The 20,278-nt window shown below is 54.6% G+C and overlaps 1 protein-coding gene across 1 annotated transcript in view; it reads right to left on the reverse strand.

Moving 5' to 3' along the window:
• Positions 1-9,550: 9,550 nt before the first annotated feature.
• The window catches only part of PKD1L1 (polycystin 1 like 1, transient receptor potential channel interacting), an 84,066-nt gene continuing 73,338 nt past the window's right edge, over positions 9,551-20,278 (reverse strand). Inside the window, exons 47-54 of the mRNA XM_047694726.1 lie at positions 19,505-19,739; positions 18,649-18,753; positions 18,266-18,406; positions 17,140-17,274; positions 14,982-15,191; positions 11,474-11,635; positions 10,464-10,634; positions 9,551-10,019 (exon numbers count right to left, since the gene is read on the reverse strand). Coding sequence (XP_047550682.1) covers positions 10,476-10,634; positions 11,474-11,635; positions 14,982-15,191; positions 17,140-17,274; positions 18,266-18,406; positions 18,649-18,753; positions 19,505-19,739 — 1,147 coding nt within the window. The 3' untranslated portion in view covers positions 9,551-10,019; positions 10,464-10,475. The remainder of the gene's footprint in view (positions 10,020-10,463; positions 10,635-11,473; positions 11,636-14,981; positions 15,192-17,139; positions 17,275-18,265; positions 18,407-18,648; positions 18,754-19,504; positions 19,740-20,278) is intronic.

The raw sequence follows: 20,278 nt of genomic DNA on the forward strand, positions 1-20,278 counted from the left end.
AATTAGACCCTGTGGACGGATGTCCCGCCAGTAAGCCTGCCTGCTGCCTGTCTGCCAAGTGGGCCACCCGAGAGCAGAGACCAAGCACTGAGCCATGCACGTGGACAGCAAACTTGCATGGTCCCGGGCTGACTTGCTTCCCTTCATCCATCTCGCTCTGGGGTACTGATGCTGTTCAGGTGCTGGGAGCCTTTCGTAGCAGAAATGCGTTGCTCGGTAAGGAGCAGGCTGCCCGTTCACTGAGCTATGTCAGGAGGGTGGTTCCTGCTGTAGGCAGAGCTCCTCTATCTCTCAGGCTTGGCCATTGCCCTGATCTTTCTTCCACCCACACTTCCTGATTCCGTTCTCTCTGCAGATATCTGGTTACTGATACAAACATATTACTCTGATCACAAATAATCCCGAGTTTTTGAGCTTCCAAGAGGGCCTCTCTAGGACCCACCGTAGCACAGGATCTCCCCCATCTGAGTCTTGGTACAACAGGAAGTGGAAACAGATGGTGTGGGGCCCAACACAGGGCTGGACCTCATTAGGCAGAAATAAGAGCACTCGGACGGCCACCTCCTGGAGGATGGCAGATGCCTCCGCGCTCTGGAACTTTCACCCTGGAAAGATAATGGAGGGAAAGGATCAACCCCAAACTTGTAAAAGCTGGTATAGTGATCCCATGAACACTTTACCTGGGTTTCCTCATAGTAACGTCTCGTGCAACCACAGAACAGTATCAGCTTGGGAGGTGACCTCCAATATGGTGAAGATACAGAACCTTCCACCCCCAGGGGCCATCCTGCTGCCTTATTCTAGCTGCACGTCTCTCCCTCCTGCTCCAGAGTCTGCTCTCCCAACTCTAACGTTGCCAACTTCAAGCATGTTATATAAACACGCCCATAGACTATGGAACCCGAGCTTGGCTCTTGAGGTCAGCATGATTCCCCAGAGACTCACCCTCGCACTCAAGGACACCCTGTGCTGCTTCTGTGCTGTGTGGGGCTCCATGGGCAAAGGTCCTACGGTTCAGCTGTTCGCCAGGGACTTGTATCAGGGAGGTTTCCCCGCTTAGGGGTGTTACAAGGAAGCTAGGAAAGCGCATGCATGAGTTTTCGTGTGAACACCAGTCTCCATTTCTCTGGGATAAATTAATCATTTTTGGTACCCTTCCCGGATCCTAAGCTTTCGTGTTTCATTTTATGAGAAATTGCCTATTTTGCGGAGGGGCTGTACCCTCCCCACCAGTGACGGAGGAGAGAGCTGGTCTCTGCACGCACGCCGCGTTTAGTGTCCCTAGTTTAACTTGAGCCATTGTCATGGGTGCAAGGGTGATGCTCTCTGGTCTCACTCTCCGTCTCCCTGGGGGCTGCTGAGGCTCACGTCTTCTCGTGAGTCTCTGAACATTCTCTTCAGTGAAATGTCCATTTGTGTTTCAGTCTGTTGTCTATCTGGATTATGTGTAACTGATTGCTGAGTTCTGGGAATTCTTTATATATTCTAGATACTAGTTCTTTCTCAGAAGTGTGGTTTGCAGTCTCTAGTTGCCTGATTACCCTTTTCCCAGGGTGGTTCACAGATCAAAGCTTTTAATTTTGATCTTATGGATTGTGATGATTTGCTTCTTTAGTTCCTCTTTTTTCAAAAATGTTGTGGTTCTACATTTTTCACTGGAGTCCCTGATCTGCTTTGAGTTAATTTTTGTCTAGGGTGTGAGGAGCAAGTTGGAGCACTGTTTTTCTTTTTTCTTGCTTCTGGCTGTCCAGTTATGCCAGCACCATTGTTGAAAAGGCTGCTCTTCCTCCCCTGAATTGTTCTGCCTTTTGTCAAAAACTGGTCGGGCCTGTTTGTGTGGCTCTATTTCTAGGTTCTCTGCTCTGTCCCGGTGACCTCTGTGTCTGACGCTCTGCCCCACCTCACTCTCCTGACCTGGCACGGTCACCCCCTCCTCTGACTCAGCTTCCAAGAAATCAGCTATCTCTGAGGATTATAATCGTCAGATTATAACCCACAGCTTTGGGAACAAACCTGCTCATCATCTGGAGGGCACCCGGCATGCTAAGGTCATTGAAAGGTCAGCTCACATTCCCGAAATTTGATGATCCAGTTTCCTAGCTCCTTGCCTGACAACAGGGCGAGGAAGATGATGGAAACAAAATGCAGTTAAGTTATGAAGGTGCCCTTGGCCAGCACGGGTCTCTGGGAAACAGCTGAGCTCTGCTCACTGCACAGAAAGTCTTCCTAAGGGCTCTACCTTTCTGAGGTCGAAGGCTAGTATTGTCATGCTCTTCAGCCAGTTCCAGACAATCCACGGCAGTGCGAGACATTGGAGAGAAGGTGGCCAGGCCTGGAACAGGGGTCCCCAGTTCCAGAGACTTCCACGGCTCCCTTCCTCAAGCACGCTAATTCTGCAGATCCAGTCCCGTACATTGTCACCCTGGGGTAGTAAGTGGGGAAATTCTTGGGTCTGACACGCCCAGGGCGCCTGCTGTAAATAGGACCCTTCCTCTTCTAAAGATGAAAGATTTGGGGATGCCAGAAAGGGGGAGTGGGTCCGGTGGGGAAGCTCTGGCTTCTGTTCTTCCTCTCCCCTTGGTCCCACTGCAAATTACATGCCTCACCCCTCGATGCCATGAACACATCCCCAAGTGGCAGGTGCCCCCTCTGAACCACTGTGCTAGAATCTACCAGGGCTAGACACTTCCTTCCAAGCCACCGGGGAACGGGGTCATCCTTTACTAAAGGTGAGGTACACAGATACCCATGGTTTCAGGGGGAGGCTCAGTTGTGCACCTATGTTTTTTTAAGATCTACTTATTTATTTGAGAGAGAGTGCAGGGGCAGTGGCGGGCAGGGGGAGATGGAGAGAGAAGCAGACTCCCTGTTGAGCATGGAGCCTGACACGGGGCTCAATCTCATGACTCTGAGATCATGACTTGAGTTGAACTTAAGAGTCGGACGCTCAACCGACTGAAGCCCCCAGATGCTCCATCGTGCTCCTGGTTTAAACTGCCACTTCAAGTGGCAAAAAAGAATTCATTTTTGGTTATCCCCTGACCTTTTTCAGAGTCCAAGAACTCAGATGATTCATTCCTTCCATAGCTTTTATGATAATCAAGATGGCTTAACACGCAAACATCAGTCCTAGGAAAGCCTCCCCACAGGGGGATCTATGCGGAGTAAAAAATAGAAAGTTCGTGAAATTTTTGTTTTACCTTTATCACCTCAGTGGAATGGAATTCCTAAAAATGTTGAAATTAATTGAAATGACAGAGCCTTTGTCTTCAAATAGCGACAGTTGCTTGAAGGTATTTGTGATGGGTCCCCCACCCAAAGACACCGAGGTGCCGCCCCAGTGCCTGCAAACGTGACCTCACTCTGTAGATGATCACATCAAGATGAGGTCCCATGGGGGGGCCCTGACCCCAGGTGACCACATCCTTATAAAACACACAGACATGTGCACGGGAACATTCCAGGAAAACAGGACCTGGGGGGGGTCCCCTAGGGGAGGTGCTGGGTGGGGGGAGGGGGAGGCCTGATGCAGACCCATCCCCCCATGGCTTCAGAGGGTGTAGAGCTCATTGGCACCCCATCTGGGATCCTGGCACTCCTGCACCCTGACACGACACATTCATGTTTCTGGGGCCTCATTGCAGCCACCCCGGCAAACAAATGCAGTATTTTGCTTGTTATTTGGGGACATAACGGTAGTTTGAGAGACTCTCAGCTAGAACAGAAACTTCTGCAGAAGGAAGCCAGCCTATAGTGCCATTTCATCTTCAGGAATCCAGCTTTCTTGGCTCCTGCTACAAGATAACTTGGTTCAAGCAAATAAATTATGTTTCCACGGTCACACAGATACCCTGATTTCTATCCATCCCATCTCAAGTGCTACATCAGCACACATCAAAATGAAAAAGGGATTAACAGTAGTATCCCAGCTTTGCCGGAGCGGGTCTGCCAGGAAGGAATGATCCGGCTCCGACAACAGCGCTCCGTCTCATGAAGTTATCCTGGGCAGACGTACGTAGAACCCCGAAAGCAGAGGAAATTTATGTCTGAGGACTGTCTGCTGGACCATTTCTGTCTGGTTCTTTGCACTTCTGATATATTACACATTTGTAAATCACATCTGAATAGTGCTCCTAAATTCAGCTAGCTTTTCTTGTGATGTCCACAGAAGGGAAAAATTCCCAGGTATACTTAGGCGTGCAGAAAATTTAGAAAACGACAAAAAGTATCAGAGCTAATCATACCCACAGCTGTGACTCTGGTATGTTGTGTTCTTCCTGTGGAACGACTCAACAGAGCCTTTACCTTTCTTCCTTCTTCTCCTTCTCCTTCTTCTTCCTTAGAGCCATCTCTAGGGCCAGCATTGGACTCGAACCCATGAGAGTCATACTGCCCACTAACTGAGGTAGCTGGGCACCTCAGAAGCTTTTCGTTTGGAAATCGTCTCAAATGTACAAGAAAAGTTACAAGAATAGTTCAGTTGTGTGCTTCTACACTTCTCCTTGGAATCACATATTACCATTCTGCCCCATTATCTTTCCTCTTTCTACCCATACACGTAGTAGTAGCTTCTTCTGACCAATCGCCGATTACTATGTGTTTACTGAGCACCGGGCTCTGTAGAAAGCACTGAGAGAAAAGGGGGACACAGACCCACAGGGATGCTGAGTCAGCTCAGTCACATCCAGGACCAGTGAATCTCGGGAGTTACCGTGAAGTGCATTTTTCCCAGGAAACCTCGTTGGTTGTTTATTTTTTTTTTTATTATGTTAGTCACCGAACAGTACATCATTAGTTTTTGATGTTGTGTTCCATGGTTCATTGTTAGTGTATAACACCCAGTGCTCCATGCCATCTGTGCCCTCCTTAATACCCACCACCAGGCTCACTGAACCCCCCACCCCCTCCCCTCCAAAACCCTCCATTTGTTTCTCAGAGTTCATAGTCTCTCATGGTTTGCCTCCCCCTCCGATTTCCCCCAGTTCACTTCTCCTCTCCAACTCCCAGTGTCCTCCGTGTTATTTCTTATGCTCCACAAATAAGTGAAACCATATGATAATTGACTCTCTCTGCTTGACTTATTTCACTCAGCATAATCTCTTCCAGTCCCGTCCATGTTGCTACAAAAGTTGGGTATTCATCTTTTCTGATGGAGGCATAATACTCCATAGTGTATATGGACCACATCTTCCTTATCCATTCGTCCGTTGAAGGGCATCTTGGTTCTTTCCATGGTTTGGCGACCGTGGCCATTGCTGCTATAAACATTGGGGTACAGATGGCCCTTCTTTTCACTACATCTGTATCTTTGGGGTAAATACCCAGTAGTGCAATGGCAGGGTCATAGGGAAGCTCTATTTTTAATTTCTTGAGGAATCTCCACACTGATTTCCAAAGTGGCTGCACCAACTTGCATTCCCACCAACAGTGTAAGAGGGTTCCCCTTTCTCCACATCCCCTCCAACACGTCTGTTTCCTGTCTTATTAATTCTGGCCATCTTAACTGGTGTAAGGTGGTATATCAATGTGGTTTTAATTTGAATCTCCCTGATGGCTAGTGATGATGAACATTTTTTCATGTGTCTGATAGCCATTTGTCTGTCTTCTTTGGAGAAGTGTCTGTTCATGTCTTCTGCCCATTTTTTGACATGATTATCTGTTTTGTGTGTGTTGAGTTTGAGGAGTTCTTTATAGATCCTGGATATCAGCCTTTTGTCTGTACTGTCATCTGCGAATGTCTTCTCGCATCCCGTGGGTTGCCTCTTTGTTTTGTTGACTGTTTCCTTTGCTGTGTGGAAGCTTTTGATCTTGATGAAGTCAAGTTCATTTTCACTTTTGTTTCCTTTGCCTTTGAAGATGTGTCTTGAAAGAAGGTGTTGTGGTCGATGTCAAAGAAGTTACTGCCTATGTTCTCCATCAAAATCCTAAAGGAGAATATTTACTTATTAAAGATTTTATTATTTATTGGAGAGAGAGAGAGAGAGCACAAGAAGGAAGAGGGGCAGAGGCAGATAGAGAAGCAGACTTCCCGCTGAGCAGGGAACCCATCACGGGGCTCGATCCCGGGACCCTGGGAACATGACCAGAGCCAAAGGCAGATGCTTCACTGACTGGAGTCACCCGGGTGCCCCTCAATTTATTTTTTATTGTCTTTTTAAAAGATTTTATCTTTAAATCATCTCTACACCTAGTGTGGGGCTTGAACTCACGACCCTGAGACCAAAGGCCGTGTGCTCCCGACTGAGCCAGCCACGTACCCCGAGACCTCACTGTACCCCAGGGTCTACACCATGAACGGCCACTTGCAGCCTCTCATGAAGAGGCACGTCCTCCTGCTGATCCAAGTGGGCACTGGAGTCGCTCAGAACTTTGCCCCCAATTCGGAGACTCATATTTTCCAAGTTCCAGGAATACTGTGTCTTCTTGGGGGACACAGACATCACCAGGCCCCCACTTCCAGCTGCTGGAACTGTGCCGCCGCCGTACTTGGTGAGTGAACACGAACCCAGGTTGAACGATGATGTAGGAAGCCTGGCGCTGGGAGAACCTGCTTCACGGGGCGGACACTGAGGGTCGGGACGCTAGTCACTGCCCGGGGCCCACCCACTGCTCAGCGACTGCTTGAGCACGTCCCGCCTGCCTCTCTGGGGCGCCCTTACTTCTGTGTGCACAGGCCGAGCGGGTAATTCCTTAAACCCTTTATAACCTGTTTTCTTTTCAAGGATTCCGGTTTCGTGTGTTCATGAGTCCAGAAAGCTGGGTTTGTGGAACCCGACTAGGGCCACAAAAAGTCCTGGATACGAGGGGGGAGCTCAGCAAATTTCCTGGACAGGTTCCTGTGACCTTCGTAGGCTGTGCACGTTAAGGAAAGTCAAGCCTTCTAAACATCTTTTAAAGTCGCCCACAAACTGGCAAAGTTAAGGGAAGCAGTGGGACGAAAATCCACAGTCTGATGGCCCCCTGTGTCCCGATGGTCCCTGACTCACGGGGCGCACATGTGGACCTCTCTGAAGGCAGAGGCCATGGTGCAGGGGCAGCAGCCCCAACCCCCGCACACCCACGTCCACAGAGGTGCAAAGTGAGCCTCGGCTCCTCCATGGCTGTGCCAAACGCCCAGCTTCTGCAGGCAGGTGGGTGCGAAGGAACGGCACTTCCTCGTAGAGAAGGACCAAGCCGCTCAGCGGACGTAACCCGCGGGCGGTCAGGAGGCTCCTGCCTGACTCAGCCCTACCCATAAAAGGGAATCGCGCGGCAAATCGGCTGGAAAAACCGCTCTTGCTTCTCGGAGCTGCGACCATCTCAGTGGCCTGGCCGCTCCTGCAGAGCAGTGGGTCCCGGGCATCAGGCCGGATTCGGGGCAAGGCCTCTGGCGCAGCTCTGCGCCGGTGGATGGACGCGGCCGAGCCGAGAGCGGGCCAAGGCACCTGCGGCTGCCAAGCGGGCAAGGACCAGAGCGGAGGCGGGCAGCCCCCGGCGCTGCGCTGAGTCACTTGGAAAAGACAAAGGACCGTGTGCGGAGCGGGCGGCTAGCATAGCTCCAGGCACCAACCCTCCCAGTTCACGCAGATACAATCTTAATTATTAATGGCTGAGGTGGAAAACAGCTGCCCTGAAGTTAGGAAATTCAAGCGGGTTGTTTGCTTGGATCACGTCGTACAGAAGAGGGTTTGTCCCGGGGAGTCCAGCCCGCCGGGTCTGCTCTAAGTCCAGGCACATTCCCGGTCCCCTCCCTTGAGGGGCCGGCGGGTCCCAGTGCAGGAGCTGAGATCCACGGGCACCCCCGCGCCTCCACGGGCGTGGGCTGCAGTTGTCCTCGAGCCTCAGGACTGGTCTGAACGGCACAGGCTGGGGCGCGTCCCAGGCTGTGCGCTCGGATCCTGGCGAGCCCCAGCGACCCCGCCGGGAGTGAGGCTGCGTGCTGTTAGTTACGCAAGCGCGGGCAGCGCCTCCGGGAACGAGACCAGTAAACCCCGAGAAAGTGCTCCCGTCGGACTTTGGAACCATCTCCCCTCGTCCTTGACTCCGTGGGAAGGTCTTGGCCATGGCACCACCGACACGTACCACTGACTTGCCATACAGTCTGATTTTTGAATTATTTCAATGAAGAGTGTGTTTTAAAAATTAGAAATGAATGTCAAATTTCATCAAATGCAGTCACGGAAAATCAAATGAGAGTCTCTGCCATCTCTTGGGGAGGGGGTCACCAATCTGTTTCCTGATATTAAAACATGTCTTTGGTTTAAAACTCAAAGATGGGGGTGCCTGGGTGGCTCAGTGGTTAAAGCCTCTGCCTTCGGCTCGGGTCGTGATCTCAGGGTCCTGGGATCAAGCCCCGCATCGGGCTCTCTGCTCAGCAGGGAGCCTGCCTCCTCCTCCTCTCTCTCTCTGCCTGCCTCTCTGCCTACTTGTGATCTGTCTGTCAAATAAATAAAAATCTGTAAAAAAAATAAATAAATAAAACTCAAAGATGATCATGACATATTGTTTTAATCCGATGCTGGATTCTGTTTGCCATTGTTTTTGTTTGTTTTGATTTTAGAGAGAGAGGAGAGAGCATGACCAGGGCAGGAGGAGCAGAGAGAGAGAGAGAGAGAGAGAATCCCAAGCAGACTCCACACTCAGCAGGGAGCCCGACGTGGGGCACAGTCTCACGACCCTGAAATCATGACCTGAGCTGAAGCAGAGGGTCTGATATTCAATCGAATGAGCCACCCAGGTGCCCCAGCAAGATGACATTGTTATAAGATTTTATTTATTTGAGAGAGAGAGAGAGAAAGGTTGAGAGAGGGAAGGATCAGAGCGAGAAGCAGGCGCCCCGCTGAGCAGGGAGCCTCTGCAGGACTCGGTCCAGGGCCTCCGAGATCATGACCTGAGCCAAAGGCAGATGCTTACCGACTGAGCCACCCGGGTGCCCCTAAATTATATCTTTAAATATTTTTTTGTGTCTTCCGACTTTCTTCCCTGGAGGGTGGAAGAGGGCGCTGGGAGGTGACACATGTCCTTTCTTCACCTTACGCATATTCTTCTCTGACTTTTGTGTGTATGATTTTCCCTAAAATCAATTTTAATTGTTTATTTTTAATCTCATTTTGCAAAATGTTCTCAAACTTGCCATCCATGTCCTTCGCTCTCTTTTCTGTGAATCTGTTACCTTTTTCTTTTGCTCAGCTTATGTTTTTGTCACCTGGTCCTTTTCTTTCCTCGACTCTCTCCGTCCTCCTTTGTGTTTTATGCCAGTGTTCAGTGCTGCCGTCTCGGCTCCGTGCTCTTTTTCCCGTGCATTGAGTCTTGCGTGCGGAGAGCAGCTCGCCTGCGGTCTCACCTGTGTGTGACAATGCTCTGTGGGGCTGGTCTCCGTGTCCATCCCTTCCAGTCATCTTTTTTTTTTTTTTTAAGATTTAATTTATTCATTTGAGAGACATATGGAGAGAGAGCACACAAGCAGGGGGAGGGGCAGAGGGAGGAGCAGACTCCCCACTGAGCCGGGAGCCCGACATGGGGCTGGATCCCAGGACCTGGAGATCATGACCTGAGCCAAAGACAGACGCTGCGCCCTCGGAGCCACTAAGCGCCCCTTCCAGTCATCACCGATGGCTCTCTGGGGTCACATCATCCCGTCATATCTGTGTTTGTCATGCATGTCCACTTCTGCTCGCAGGGGTCCATCTCACCGGGCCAGGGAGCACGCCCGTGCCGCTGGGCTGCGTGACGGCGGCCAGTCCGGGCAACATGGTGTCTGTCTGGATCTCAGGGAGTCCCTGAGATCACGTCACACGGGAGCCCGACACTCACCTGCCTGTTCACCGTGTCCCGCCCGCAGCACATGCCTCTCCTGGCTCCAGGCCTCTGGGCCACCAACAGCCCCTCTGCTGGTTCCACTTCAACAGCCTCTGCAGCAGATGGCTTTCCCGCAGCCCCGTGTCCCCAACACTCATGTTCCAGGGGATTCCTTTAGCTCTGGGCTGTTCTATTATCTTTTCTTCCACACCAGGGGCCTTTGCTAGCCCCCGCCATGAGTGCTGTTGAGAAGGGAGAACTCTGGGCTCTGGGAAGGGGCAGAGTCCTCTCCCTCTTCGGCCTAATTCTTTCTGCGGTGGGCACCATTTGGGGGAATCTTGGTCCCGTCCTGGAGCACAGATATTTCCTGGTGTCTGGGAGGATGGAATTCCCATTTCTGGTTCTCCCTACCTTCGTTGCTCCCAGCTGTAATCAGAGGGAGGGAGCAGAGAGCCAGCTCGGCCGCCCCCGCAAGTTGGCGGTCACAGGCGACACTGGCCTGGAGGAAGCAGTCAGTCCTTCCGCTCTGAGCAGAGCACCCTTCCCACCAGCCACCCATCTGGAGGGGACACTTATGCAAAAGGACCTCATGATCTGAAACAGCCCCCAGTTCAGGCCTCCCTTACAACATAAAAAACATTTCTGCTCTAAAGAAGAGCGATAAAAATAATTTCTCATTTGCTTACCCCAGTGGCTCATTAGGCAGAGATGCCCCCCAAGGGACGGCCTCCTGGCCCGGCCCCTCCCGTATCCCCGGACCCCTGCCGTGGAAGAGGACGCTGGGGGCTGTCGGACAAACTGTGAATCTTCCACAGGAGCTCGTCCAGCAGATCGGAGACCTCATCCAGGTAGTGATTCTGGAGCCAAGGAAATCAGATTAGTGAATACCCTCAAGAAACGATTTTCCCCTCAATTTCTGAAGCATTTCATGGTCCTGACTTTAAATGGTGTTGTACTTTGTAAGGGCACTCCCTGGAGCCAGAGACCTGGTGCTGGGCCCGAGTTCTTGATCTCAGTCCCCTGACCCCCCCAGGTCACGGACACATGTACACACACGTCCCTGATGCCCTGGGTCAGGGACACATGTGCACTCACGTCCCCGACACCCCGGGTCACAGACAAGTGTGCACATGTGTCCCCGACACCCCAGTCATGGACAGGTGTGCACACGCATCCCCGACGCCCTGGGTCACATGCATGAGCACGGATTTAAAGGCACATGACAAAGAGTGAAGCCTTCTCAAAGCCCAAGATCGCCATCACCCACGACTGGCTTTGGGACTGTAGTGCAGGACGCCGCAGTGCCGGTCACGAAGGCTGGTGAGGTGTTCAGTGTGCTAATACCTGCTTTGCTTGCTGTCATGTCAGGGGACCAGGCCCAAACGCTCTACTTACGTCCCCGTGTTTGTGGAGAAGTTTGGCCCTGGTGGTCGAGACCCAAAGCAAAGAGCCGCTCTGTAGGGACAGAGGGGCTGTGTGTGTGTTGTGGGGGGCGGAATCATAAACTTGGTCGTCCAAGGATATCACGAGTTAAGGGAAGAGAACGTGCTTGGTCATCAGCTAAGTGCTAGAATTTCCACGGGAAATGCCACGGCTCTGTGATGAGAGGGCGCACAGAATCCCACGTGCTTTAATGGCCAGAAGTGAGGTTCTACAAGGAAAGATCGCGCTCGCCGGTCCAACACCCGCAGCTTACACGCCTCACGGCCACATCAGCCTCTTCCTGTGGTGGCTTCTGCAATCCCAACCAGGCCAGGACCGCCCCCCGCACGTAGGCAGTCAGGTCGGCCAGGCTCACGAGCGACTGGCTTTGAAAAGATTTCCTTTTTCGAGCAAGAGTCGCGAGGGACCCTCTGAGCTGGGGAGAAGAAAGAAAAGACAGACTGATTTCATGTTATCAGGCAAAACATGGCTTTGTTAATGTGATAGACTGTAAAATGGAGATTCTATCTGATGACACTGTTTTAGGACCTTTTAGTAAGACAGTAACTGCTTAGCAAAAAAAACAAAAACACCAGGAAATAGTTCTTGTGCACAGAACTGAACCTTAACGAGATGAACCCAACAATGAACGTGGATGTATAAACGGGCATATACATCAAGGGTGTTTTCAGTCTCTAACAGGTGAGGACGAAGATTGTCAACATGGTGTGCGCTTCCACAAGCAGACTTGGTTTTGGGGTGCTCCGTGGCGCCACCGGGATCTGGGGGCCCCACCGTGAGTGGCGCCTGTGCCCAGAAGACAGGAAGACGAGCTCACATGCTCCCTGTGGACGGGCCCCAGCTGTTTCCTTCTTTACTGCAGGCTGAGACCTGTTCTCAGGCTCACAAAGCCTGTGGGCACCGAACTCAAAGTTGCATGCATTTGACTATTGTAAAAATAGTCCAAACAAGCCAAGTTTGGGCCGTTTAGAGCCTGCTTTGCATGCGCTGCAGAATCACACAGACGGCTGTTACCCAGTTCCCGGACTCCGACACGCTGCTGCCCTTGGGAGGTCTGACTCAGACTTCCGGCTTGCTGCTGGGCGACGTCTACACTAAAAGACCCTCCCACCCCTGCCCTTCTCCCCTTCTTTTTTTTTTTTTTTAAGATTTTATTTATTTATTTGACAGACAGATCACAAGCAGACCGAGAGGCAGGTGGAGAGGGAGAAGCAGGCTCCCCGCTGAGCAGAGAGCCCGATGTGGGGCTCAGTCCCAGGACCCTGGGATCACGACCTGAGCCGAAGGCAGAGGATTTAACCCACTGAGCCACCCTGGCATCCCCCCTTCTCCCTTTCTTGATGGTGGCCCCGAGACACAGCGTCTGGATGGGCTTAGGCTGTGACACCTGTCAGGACGTGGCCACATACAGTTTGTGTGTCTTCCCGTCTCTCATGGTCATATCTCTTTCCCAGATCAGCCCTAAATCCCTTGAGCCCCTGCCCACGTGTCAGGACCCCACAGGGATGTCTAGGTCTGAGGACAGGACACCGTCCGTTCAGACCGCATACGTGGGTCCGAGGCTTCTCTGCTCTACCAGCTACACGAGCCCCAGGAGCCAGCAGTGATGTGTCCCGACCCCTGTGTGCAGGGCCCCCGGGATCACTGCCTTCCGGTTCCTGACGATAAGGCCCAAGCACTTCATCATCTTAGCGAGACGTCCAGGGCCCACCATGCCTGGCTGCAAGCATCGTTTCCAAAGCCACACCTGCCTGGCCCTGGGCCCCAGCACCGGCCTCACCACCACCCTTGCTCCTGTGATACTCCTCCCACCCACAGATGCCACTCCCTTTGAGGAGATGCCTCAGATACATGAATACATACACATAAATAAAAATAAAATAAAATAGCATATAATTTGCTAAAAACTACAGAACACTGAAGAGAGACATCAAAAAAGACCAAAATACATGGAGACACTGACAGCATTCTTGGGGTGATCTTATTGGGAAGATGTCTGTTCTCCCCAAATCTGATTTACACATTCGCAGCAAGCTCGAGCAAAACCCCGAAATGCTGTTTCACAGATGCCGACAAGCTGATTCTGTAACTTATGTGGAAACGCAGAAGAACTAGAGCAGGCCCAACTGGAAAAGGGCGAATCTGGAAGACTGGCCTGTGTTACGTGAAGACTCACTGATCAGCTCTAGCCATCACGACAGAATGGGGCTATGACAGAACCGGTCGGTGGACCAGAACAGACGAGCCAGAAGCAGACTCGCGGAAGCCACAGACTGGTTTGTGATGAAGATACACGGGCAATTCAACATGCTTTTAAAAAAGATTTATTTATCTATTTGATAGACAGAGAGAGAGAAAGATCATGAGCCAGAGGGGCAGAAAGAGGCAGAGAATTGCAAGCAGACTCTGTGCTGAGCTCTGAGCCCGACACAGGGCTCGATCTCAGGATCCCAAGATCATGACCCGAGCTGAACCCAAGAACCGGATGTTCAACCAGCAGCACCAGCCAGGTGCCCCCCGACGTGCTCTTCAAAGACGGTGTCAAGAAGAACTGGACATCCCAAACGGCCGAGAACACTCACTCTGCTCTGAGCCATGTATCTTACACTAACGTGGACTCAGAATGGACCACTGACCTACATCTAAAACAGAAAACCATATAGCTTCTAGAAGAAACGTAGGAGAAAATGCATGGGAGTGTGGGGTTGCCATTTGCTGATAGGACACCAGCGGAATCTACACAAGAAGAAATCAAGAAACTGGCCTCTGCAAATGTTAACAACTTCTGCAAGAAACACAGTTAGAGGAACAACAAGGAAAAGCCACAGAATGGGAGAAACACTTGCAAACCACATATCCAATGAAGGAAAAGTATCGAAAATACAAAATTTGCTATAATTCTTTGTTTATACACGGGTCTTCCTTTATGCACTGTGGATCGTGTCCCCTTATGTTTGTTCCACCATTGCCTGAATAGAATAGGTATTCTTTAAGCATTTGCTGAATGAGTGCATGAATGAAAAAAACTAGTGGATGGATGGATGGACGGACGGACGGAAGAGTGGATGGGACAGGTGGATGGATGGTGGGTGGATGGGTGGATGGAAGACTAGATGGGTGGATGGAGGAAAGGCAGAGGGAAGTAGAGAGGGTGGGAGCGAGGGATGGAGAGATGGGTGGACGGATGGATGGGTGGGAAGATGGGAGACTAGACGGATGGATGAGCAGTGAGCAGGGAGCAAGGAACACTGCAAAAAAAAAAAACACAAAGAGCTCAAGTTTGAGTATTGTCAAGGCTCAAGTTTACGCTGGGGTGTGTGTGTGTGTGATATGACTACATTTGCAGGTGGCAGATCAGTAGGAGAGTAGTAAACAGAGAGCCCCATTCCCAACTCAGCCCGCCGAGGCCAGAACACCTATCCAGTGAAGGCTGACTGATGGAGGGAAACCTTTATGACACAGGAAGTTTGAAATAACGAAGGAAGAATTAGCGGCAACCATGAGAGGAGGCTGGGAAAGAGACAGGGAGTGACTCAGTGCCTGGAGGGCCAGGGGCTCCCTAGAAGAGGCAGCCCGCACCCCGCGATGCCGGTCCTGCTGGACCTGTCCTGGTTGCCGCAGTGAGCAGCCTCACCCAGCGCAGGACAGGTGGGCCTCAGGGAGCCAAGGCCGTGCAGAAACGTGCACACGGGCCACGGAGAACTTCACCCCACGGCAGGTGGGTCCCGGCACACCGCGACTTCTGGGATGCATGCACGTACCATTCCCCACCACACAGTGCTCACTGCTATGTAAAGGGCCCCGTAGCACCCAGCCAGGGCCCACAGGTCAGACGCGGAAGGGCCACGGGATGTGTGCGTCTGGCTTCTTCCTGGAAGACGGAACAGCAGGTCTCGGGAGAAGTCTGCGAAGGTGCAGGGCGGGACCGTGCGCAGGTGGCAGTGGGCAGCCAGCATCAGGACGCCCGCCAGCTGCGGGGAGAAAGACCCATGACTCTGGGCTCTGGGGCCTCGAAGCCCAGACTGGTGTGCGGACTTTCTAAGGCTTTAAAGCAACAACAAGCTTGGAGAAGCAGTTTTTGCAGTGTTGACCATGTCATCCCTCGTGGCCTGGATCTGTCTCGTGCACACCCTCTGGGGCCCTGCTCCCCTCCCCTTCCCTCTCTCCCCCTCCCTCCCCCTTTCACTATCCCTCCTCCACTCTCTCCTGGCAACAACGACCCTCTCCCAGCCACTGCCCCCACTCCCTTGCCCATCTCAAGTCGGCGGGGGGGGGGGGGGCATCTCTGCTGCTTCCTCCCTGCCCTTCGTGTCCCCAGCACCCAGCAAGGGCTCAATAGAATAAGCCACTTCAGAAGTAAAGGCTGTTAAGTTTAGTTCAGGTGAAGTTTTGTGGTCTGGTTGTCGTAACAGGCTGGGAATTTGGCCTGGGAGCCTGGGGTTGTCCCCTGGGCCCAGTGAGTGTGTGTGTGTGTGTGTGTGTGTGTGTGTGTGTGTGTGTGTGTATCTAACTCACCTGCACCACAGGCCAGCAGCCCGTTGTCACAGGCCCACACGGGCCGCAGTGTGTGCACTGACCGTCACAGGGGCCCCCGGGCTGCATCTGTTCCAGGCCCCCACTGGCCCCCATTTCCCTCACTCCTAGCCCCAGCCCTGCACCCATAGCCTCCCTACAAACTCTCGGGCACTCACTCCACTATTATTCACTCCCTACGTGGGATCGCACCCTACAGCGGTCCACCATCTAGACCGAGCCAGTGTGGTCTCCCTGAACACCTGTCCTCACCCGCCCGTGGTTTCTGAATGGCTCGGATCCCACTATCTAATTTGGACACGATTTACTCATGATATTCTGTGCTTTTTCCTTCACAAAAAAGCATTCTTCCCATCGCTACGTGGTAGAATAATGACCAGTTTAATACATAAGTTCCACATACATGTACTCTCTCAGCACGCCATGCCCCACCAGGCACACACATGCCAGGAGCTTCTGGAGCTGGAGCTCGGGCACTGGTCCCACAGTTGGGACAGTGGGCTTGGGGAAGGTGTGGCCAGGCTTGAAGCCAGGTCTCCGACTCCTGGGTCCTGGTTTGAGCAGTCTGTCCCCCTGAGCATAAGGCCAGCAGGGTTGGGGGACCTGTGCCTGATTCCCTGTGAGCTGCCTGAGCCTGGGACCCTGACAGCCAGAACCCTCATCAGGCCTGATGACAGTCTGGCTGTGGGGGCCCACCAGGGGCTGCCGGGCTGGGGCAAGCTCTTCCCCCTGGGGGCCAGGTCAGAATCACCCGCACCCCAGAATCTGGCCAGCATCCCATGTGGGGCTCTGGGCCTCCTGATTCTGGGCATCAACAGCCTGCCAGACGGGGCCAGCCCTGGACTGAGACCCGGGGCCTGGGGTGGGAGCCAGGCTTCCTGAGAACCTTACACGTGCGCTGTCTTCCGGGCCCACAGAGGCCGATTCCACGTGGGGGTAAACTGCACTCAAGTGGGTGTCAGGTACTCATGGGGGGCGTTTGGGTGCAGGGCCAGCCTTAGGGGCAAGGGAGGTGGGGGCCCTCGCTGGTATTAGCACCCTGCTCCTCCCTCGGAGGAAGAACTCCCCCTACCCCAGCCGCCATGCTTAGTTGTAATAATTCGGGGCGGGAATTACTAGAGAGCCCAGGCCCCATTCCTGGCACGCAGAACCCGCTCCATGGGTGGTGATAAGAACAAGTGCTCGGGGTGGGGGTCCGGCAGAGCACCGTGGAGTGCGTCTGGGCTCCCGTGCTCACGAGCTCACCTCACCTTAGAACCACCAGCACCCGTGATTAAAACCACTCCAGGGTGCTGGATGGCCGGGCCTCTAGGTTGTGTCTCCCCGGAGAGAACACGGACTGTGCTGGCTCGTCAGGGAGAGAATGGCCCCGGGGAGCCCTCTTACCCCTGCCGTGCAGACGCCAGCCCGCGAGCGACCCAGCAGGAGGGAGCAGCAGGCCGTCGAGCTCTGAATGCCAACGAGGAAGGCGAGCTTCAGCGTCAAGAGGAACAAAACGGTCCCCTGGAGCCAGGTCACCCTCTGAGATGGAAGGACAAGGCAGGTCGGCATGTCCCGCCAGCTCCGGAGGGCACACAGACGCAGGCATGCCAGACCACACTCACTGTTGCCCCACAATGACCCCTGGACAGGACTGCCCTGCCCACATCGGCGAGAAGATCACGGACAGAATGTGTACCGCCCCTTCCTGAGGCCAGGCCCAGCCCTCTGTGACCTGCTAAGTGTGCCCAGAGACGGGGTGTGCCGGCCAGCAACCTGCCGTTCCCTGAGCCCAGCAAGGGAAAGCCAGGCAGGGCCAAGCCGGAATCCTGCTGGAAGAAAGAGGCCGAGAGACACTGGGGCGCAGAGACAGGCAGACCTGGAGCCTGCCATCCGTCCCAGGGAGCGGCCACCGACTGGGATGAAGCAGAGCGTCCCACCTCCCTCCCTCCCGGAGCCTCCAGCCTTGAGGACAGACAGACAATGAGCCAAGTCATCACAACGCAGGTCCTAGTGGAGGCTGGTTAGTGCCATGAGGATGGGGTGACATTTAACGGAGACATGAATGCCGGGAGGGGGTGCACTGGGCTGGGTCGGCTCCTCTGGTGGACCCCATCCCGGTGGGGGTCAGTCCCGCTTCAAGCCGCACCTGTCCCCATGGCAGGACCGGCTCACACCACCTGCTGCTGGGATGGCCGCAGACGGAAGAGAGAGGACAGACCTGACGTGTCTGATCTGGCTGTGCCTCCTTTACGCCTCCTCCACACCTGTTCCCTCCCCCACTCAGGGTCCTGGGGAGTCGCTGAGCACCTCCGTGTTCTGAGTCACGCTGCCCGCAGACCACGCCCCTCCCCCCTCCCCCCCACCTGCAACACGGATTCAGCCCTTCCCTGTCCCGCTCTCCCTCATCCTCGAGCTCAGAGCATTTTCTCAGTATGGAAAAAATCCCTTGTCTGTAACCTTCTAGAACGTGCATGACCTCTTCCTTTGGACAGTGTGGCAGGGCGTGGACCACCAGGACACTCTGCCGTACCTGATTCCATGAGGCCGCGAGGCTGAGGTCCGTAAATCCTTGGAAATGTCCTCTGCGGAAGTGGTCCGTCATGTCCCCAGTGAGCGTGGCCAGGTGGCTGGAGGCTGTGTGGCAGGCGAGGTTGGCTCCCAGGATGGCAAGCTGCAGCAGGGGGGGCAAGGAGCCTCAGGGCGCTGGGGAGGGCCCACGGTGGCCCCCACGGCTCAGGGCACAACATCAGGGCACAGGCGGCGAGGGGCACTGATCTCGCGCTGTTGGCCACGAACACGACCGCAGGGGAGACAGCAAGACGGCTGGGGTCAGCCAGGGCATAAGCAGGATCGTGTCCAGGTGGGGACGTGGCTGTCCCCGTTTTCCTCACGGCAGAGGACAGCAGTGGCTACCTCCAGCCAGTTCCCTGGTTTGCGCCAGTATCTGCGGACGCCGTCCTCGGCCAGGCTGCAGACTTGCAAGCAGACGTGAGTCAGGCTGAGCAGCAGGAAGGCCAGCTGGTGGAGGGAATGACTGCAGAGCACCCAGAAGGACCCAGAGTGCCTGTGCTTTCCCGAGCCCCGCACTCCCGGCTGCCTCCCTGCCCGGCCCCTCCTGCAGAGACACAGCACGAACCCGTCTCCGGCTCTGCAGGGCGCGGGCGCTAAGCCTGCCCCCCCCCCCCGCCCCCGGCACCTGCTCCCGCAGAGCCCCCCCACCCGTTCCCGGGCCAGGCATGAGGGACTCGGGTGAGCTCGCCGCGGGCCTCGTGCGCCGGCAGATCCTGAGCGCCACCCGGCAGGGTCCTCCCCGCCAGTCCTCAGCCGGCTCCGGAGAATGACTTTCCCCACATTCGTCAAACACATATCATGGGCTCCCTGGCCCCGCCGAGCTCCCGCATCAGGACTTCCCCGAAACTCTAACGCTTCTCTGGGCCTCGACGAGCCGCGTGTTCCCACTCGCCTGCGTTCACTTGCTCAGAGTGCCAGCAGCGAGCAGAAGCTCAGTGAGGGTCAGGGCAGGTCAGCCCTGCTTGGCTCCCCTGGACCCTCCCAGTTGACACTTTGAGGCTAATAAAGCCACTTTTCAGGACGCTGCTCCGTCCCTCTGGGGAGCAGTGCTGGCCTGGGCCGAAGTTCAGGTCAGAACAGAGAGAGGCTGATGGTCCTGAGTGCAGGCTCTGCGTCCTTGCGGGTCCAGGTGGAGGTGGGGGGCAGGCCGCAGGGGAGCCCCGGGATCTGCGTGCAGGGGAGGGGCGGGAGGACCCACCTCGGGAAGCGTGGGGCTGGACCACAGGGCCGAGCCACTGCCGAAGACAGCCAGCGACTGCACCAGCGGGGACAGGGCCAGGTCCCCTGTGGGCAGCAGCTCGGCGTGCAGGGACACGCTGGACAGGAGCCGAGTGGGAGGGTTGTAGAGAGTGAAGTGCACGGACACGGCTCTGGTGCTGCGGTCGATCCACCGGCGGGCCCGGAGGCCGCTCAGGGCTGCATGTGCTGCTGACCTGCAAAGTGCAGCAGGTCGGGGCAAGGCCTGCACGGAGCCCCTGCCCCAGCCTCGCACTCCAGGCCCCTGAGGCCGCCCGGGTTCCTGGGGCTGGACAGACACACATGGGCGCATCCCCCATCCTTGCCCAGGACCCTGAGGCTGGGGCGCTCCCAGGAGGGAGGCCCTCCATCTCTCATGGGCACGACTGGGGGAGACGTGACCATCTCTGTCTGCGAGGCCTCTAGAACCTTCTTGTATCTTTTCCTGCTGTGGACTCGCTGTGGTGTTGGAAAGGAGTTCCCGTTGACCCGTGTTTGGTAACAATGAAAGGGTTGTGCTCCTGTGTTACCAGCTTCACTTGGGGGTACCCGTCACCTGCCGCAGGGCCCCTGTCACCCCCACACAGGTCGTGCGCTGCCACAGCTGCCAGGGCCGGGCCACCCACCAGGGACTGTAGCTGCAGCTCAGGGCTCGTCGGCACAGTGCCAGACCGAGGTGGGGCTGCCCTCCCTCTCGGAGCCTAAGAGCACCAGGAGGCCCCGTGAGCACCTGCTC

Source organism: Lutra lutra, chromosome 11 (genome assembly GCF_902655055.1).
Source record: "Lutra lutra chromosome 11, mLutLut1.2, whole genome shotgun sequence".
Lineage (NCBI taxonomy): Eukaryota > Metazoa > Chordata > Mammalia > Carnivora > Mustelidae > Lutra > Lutra lutra.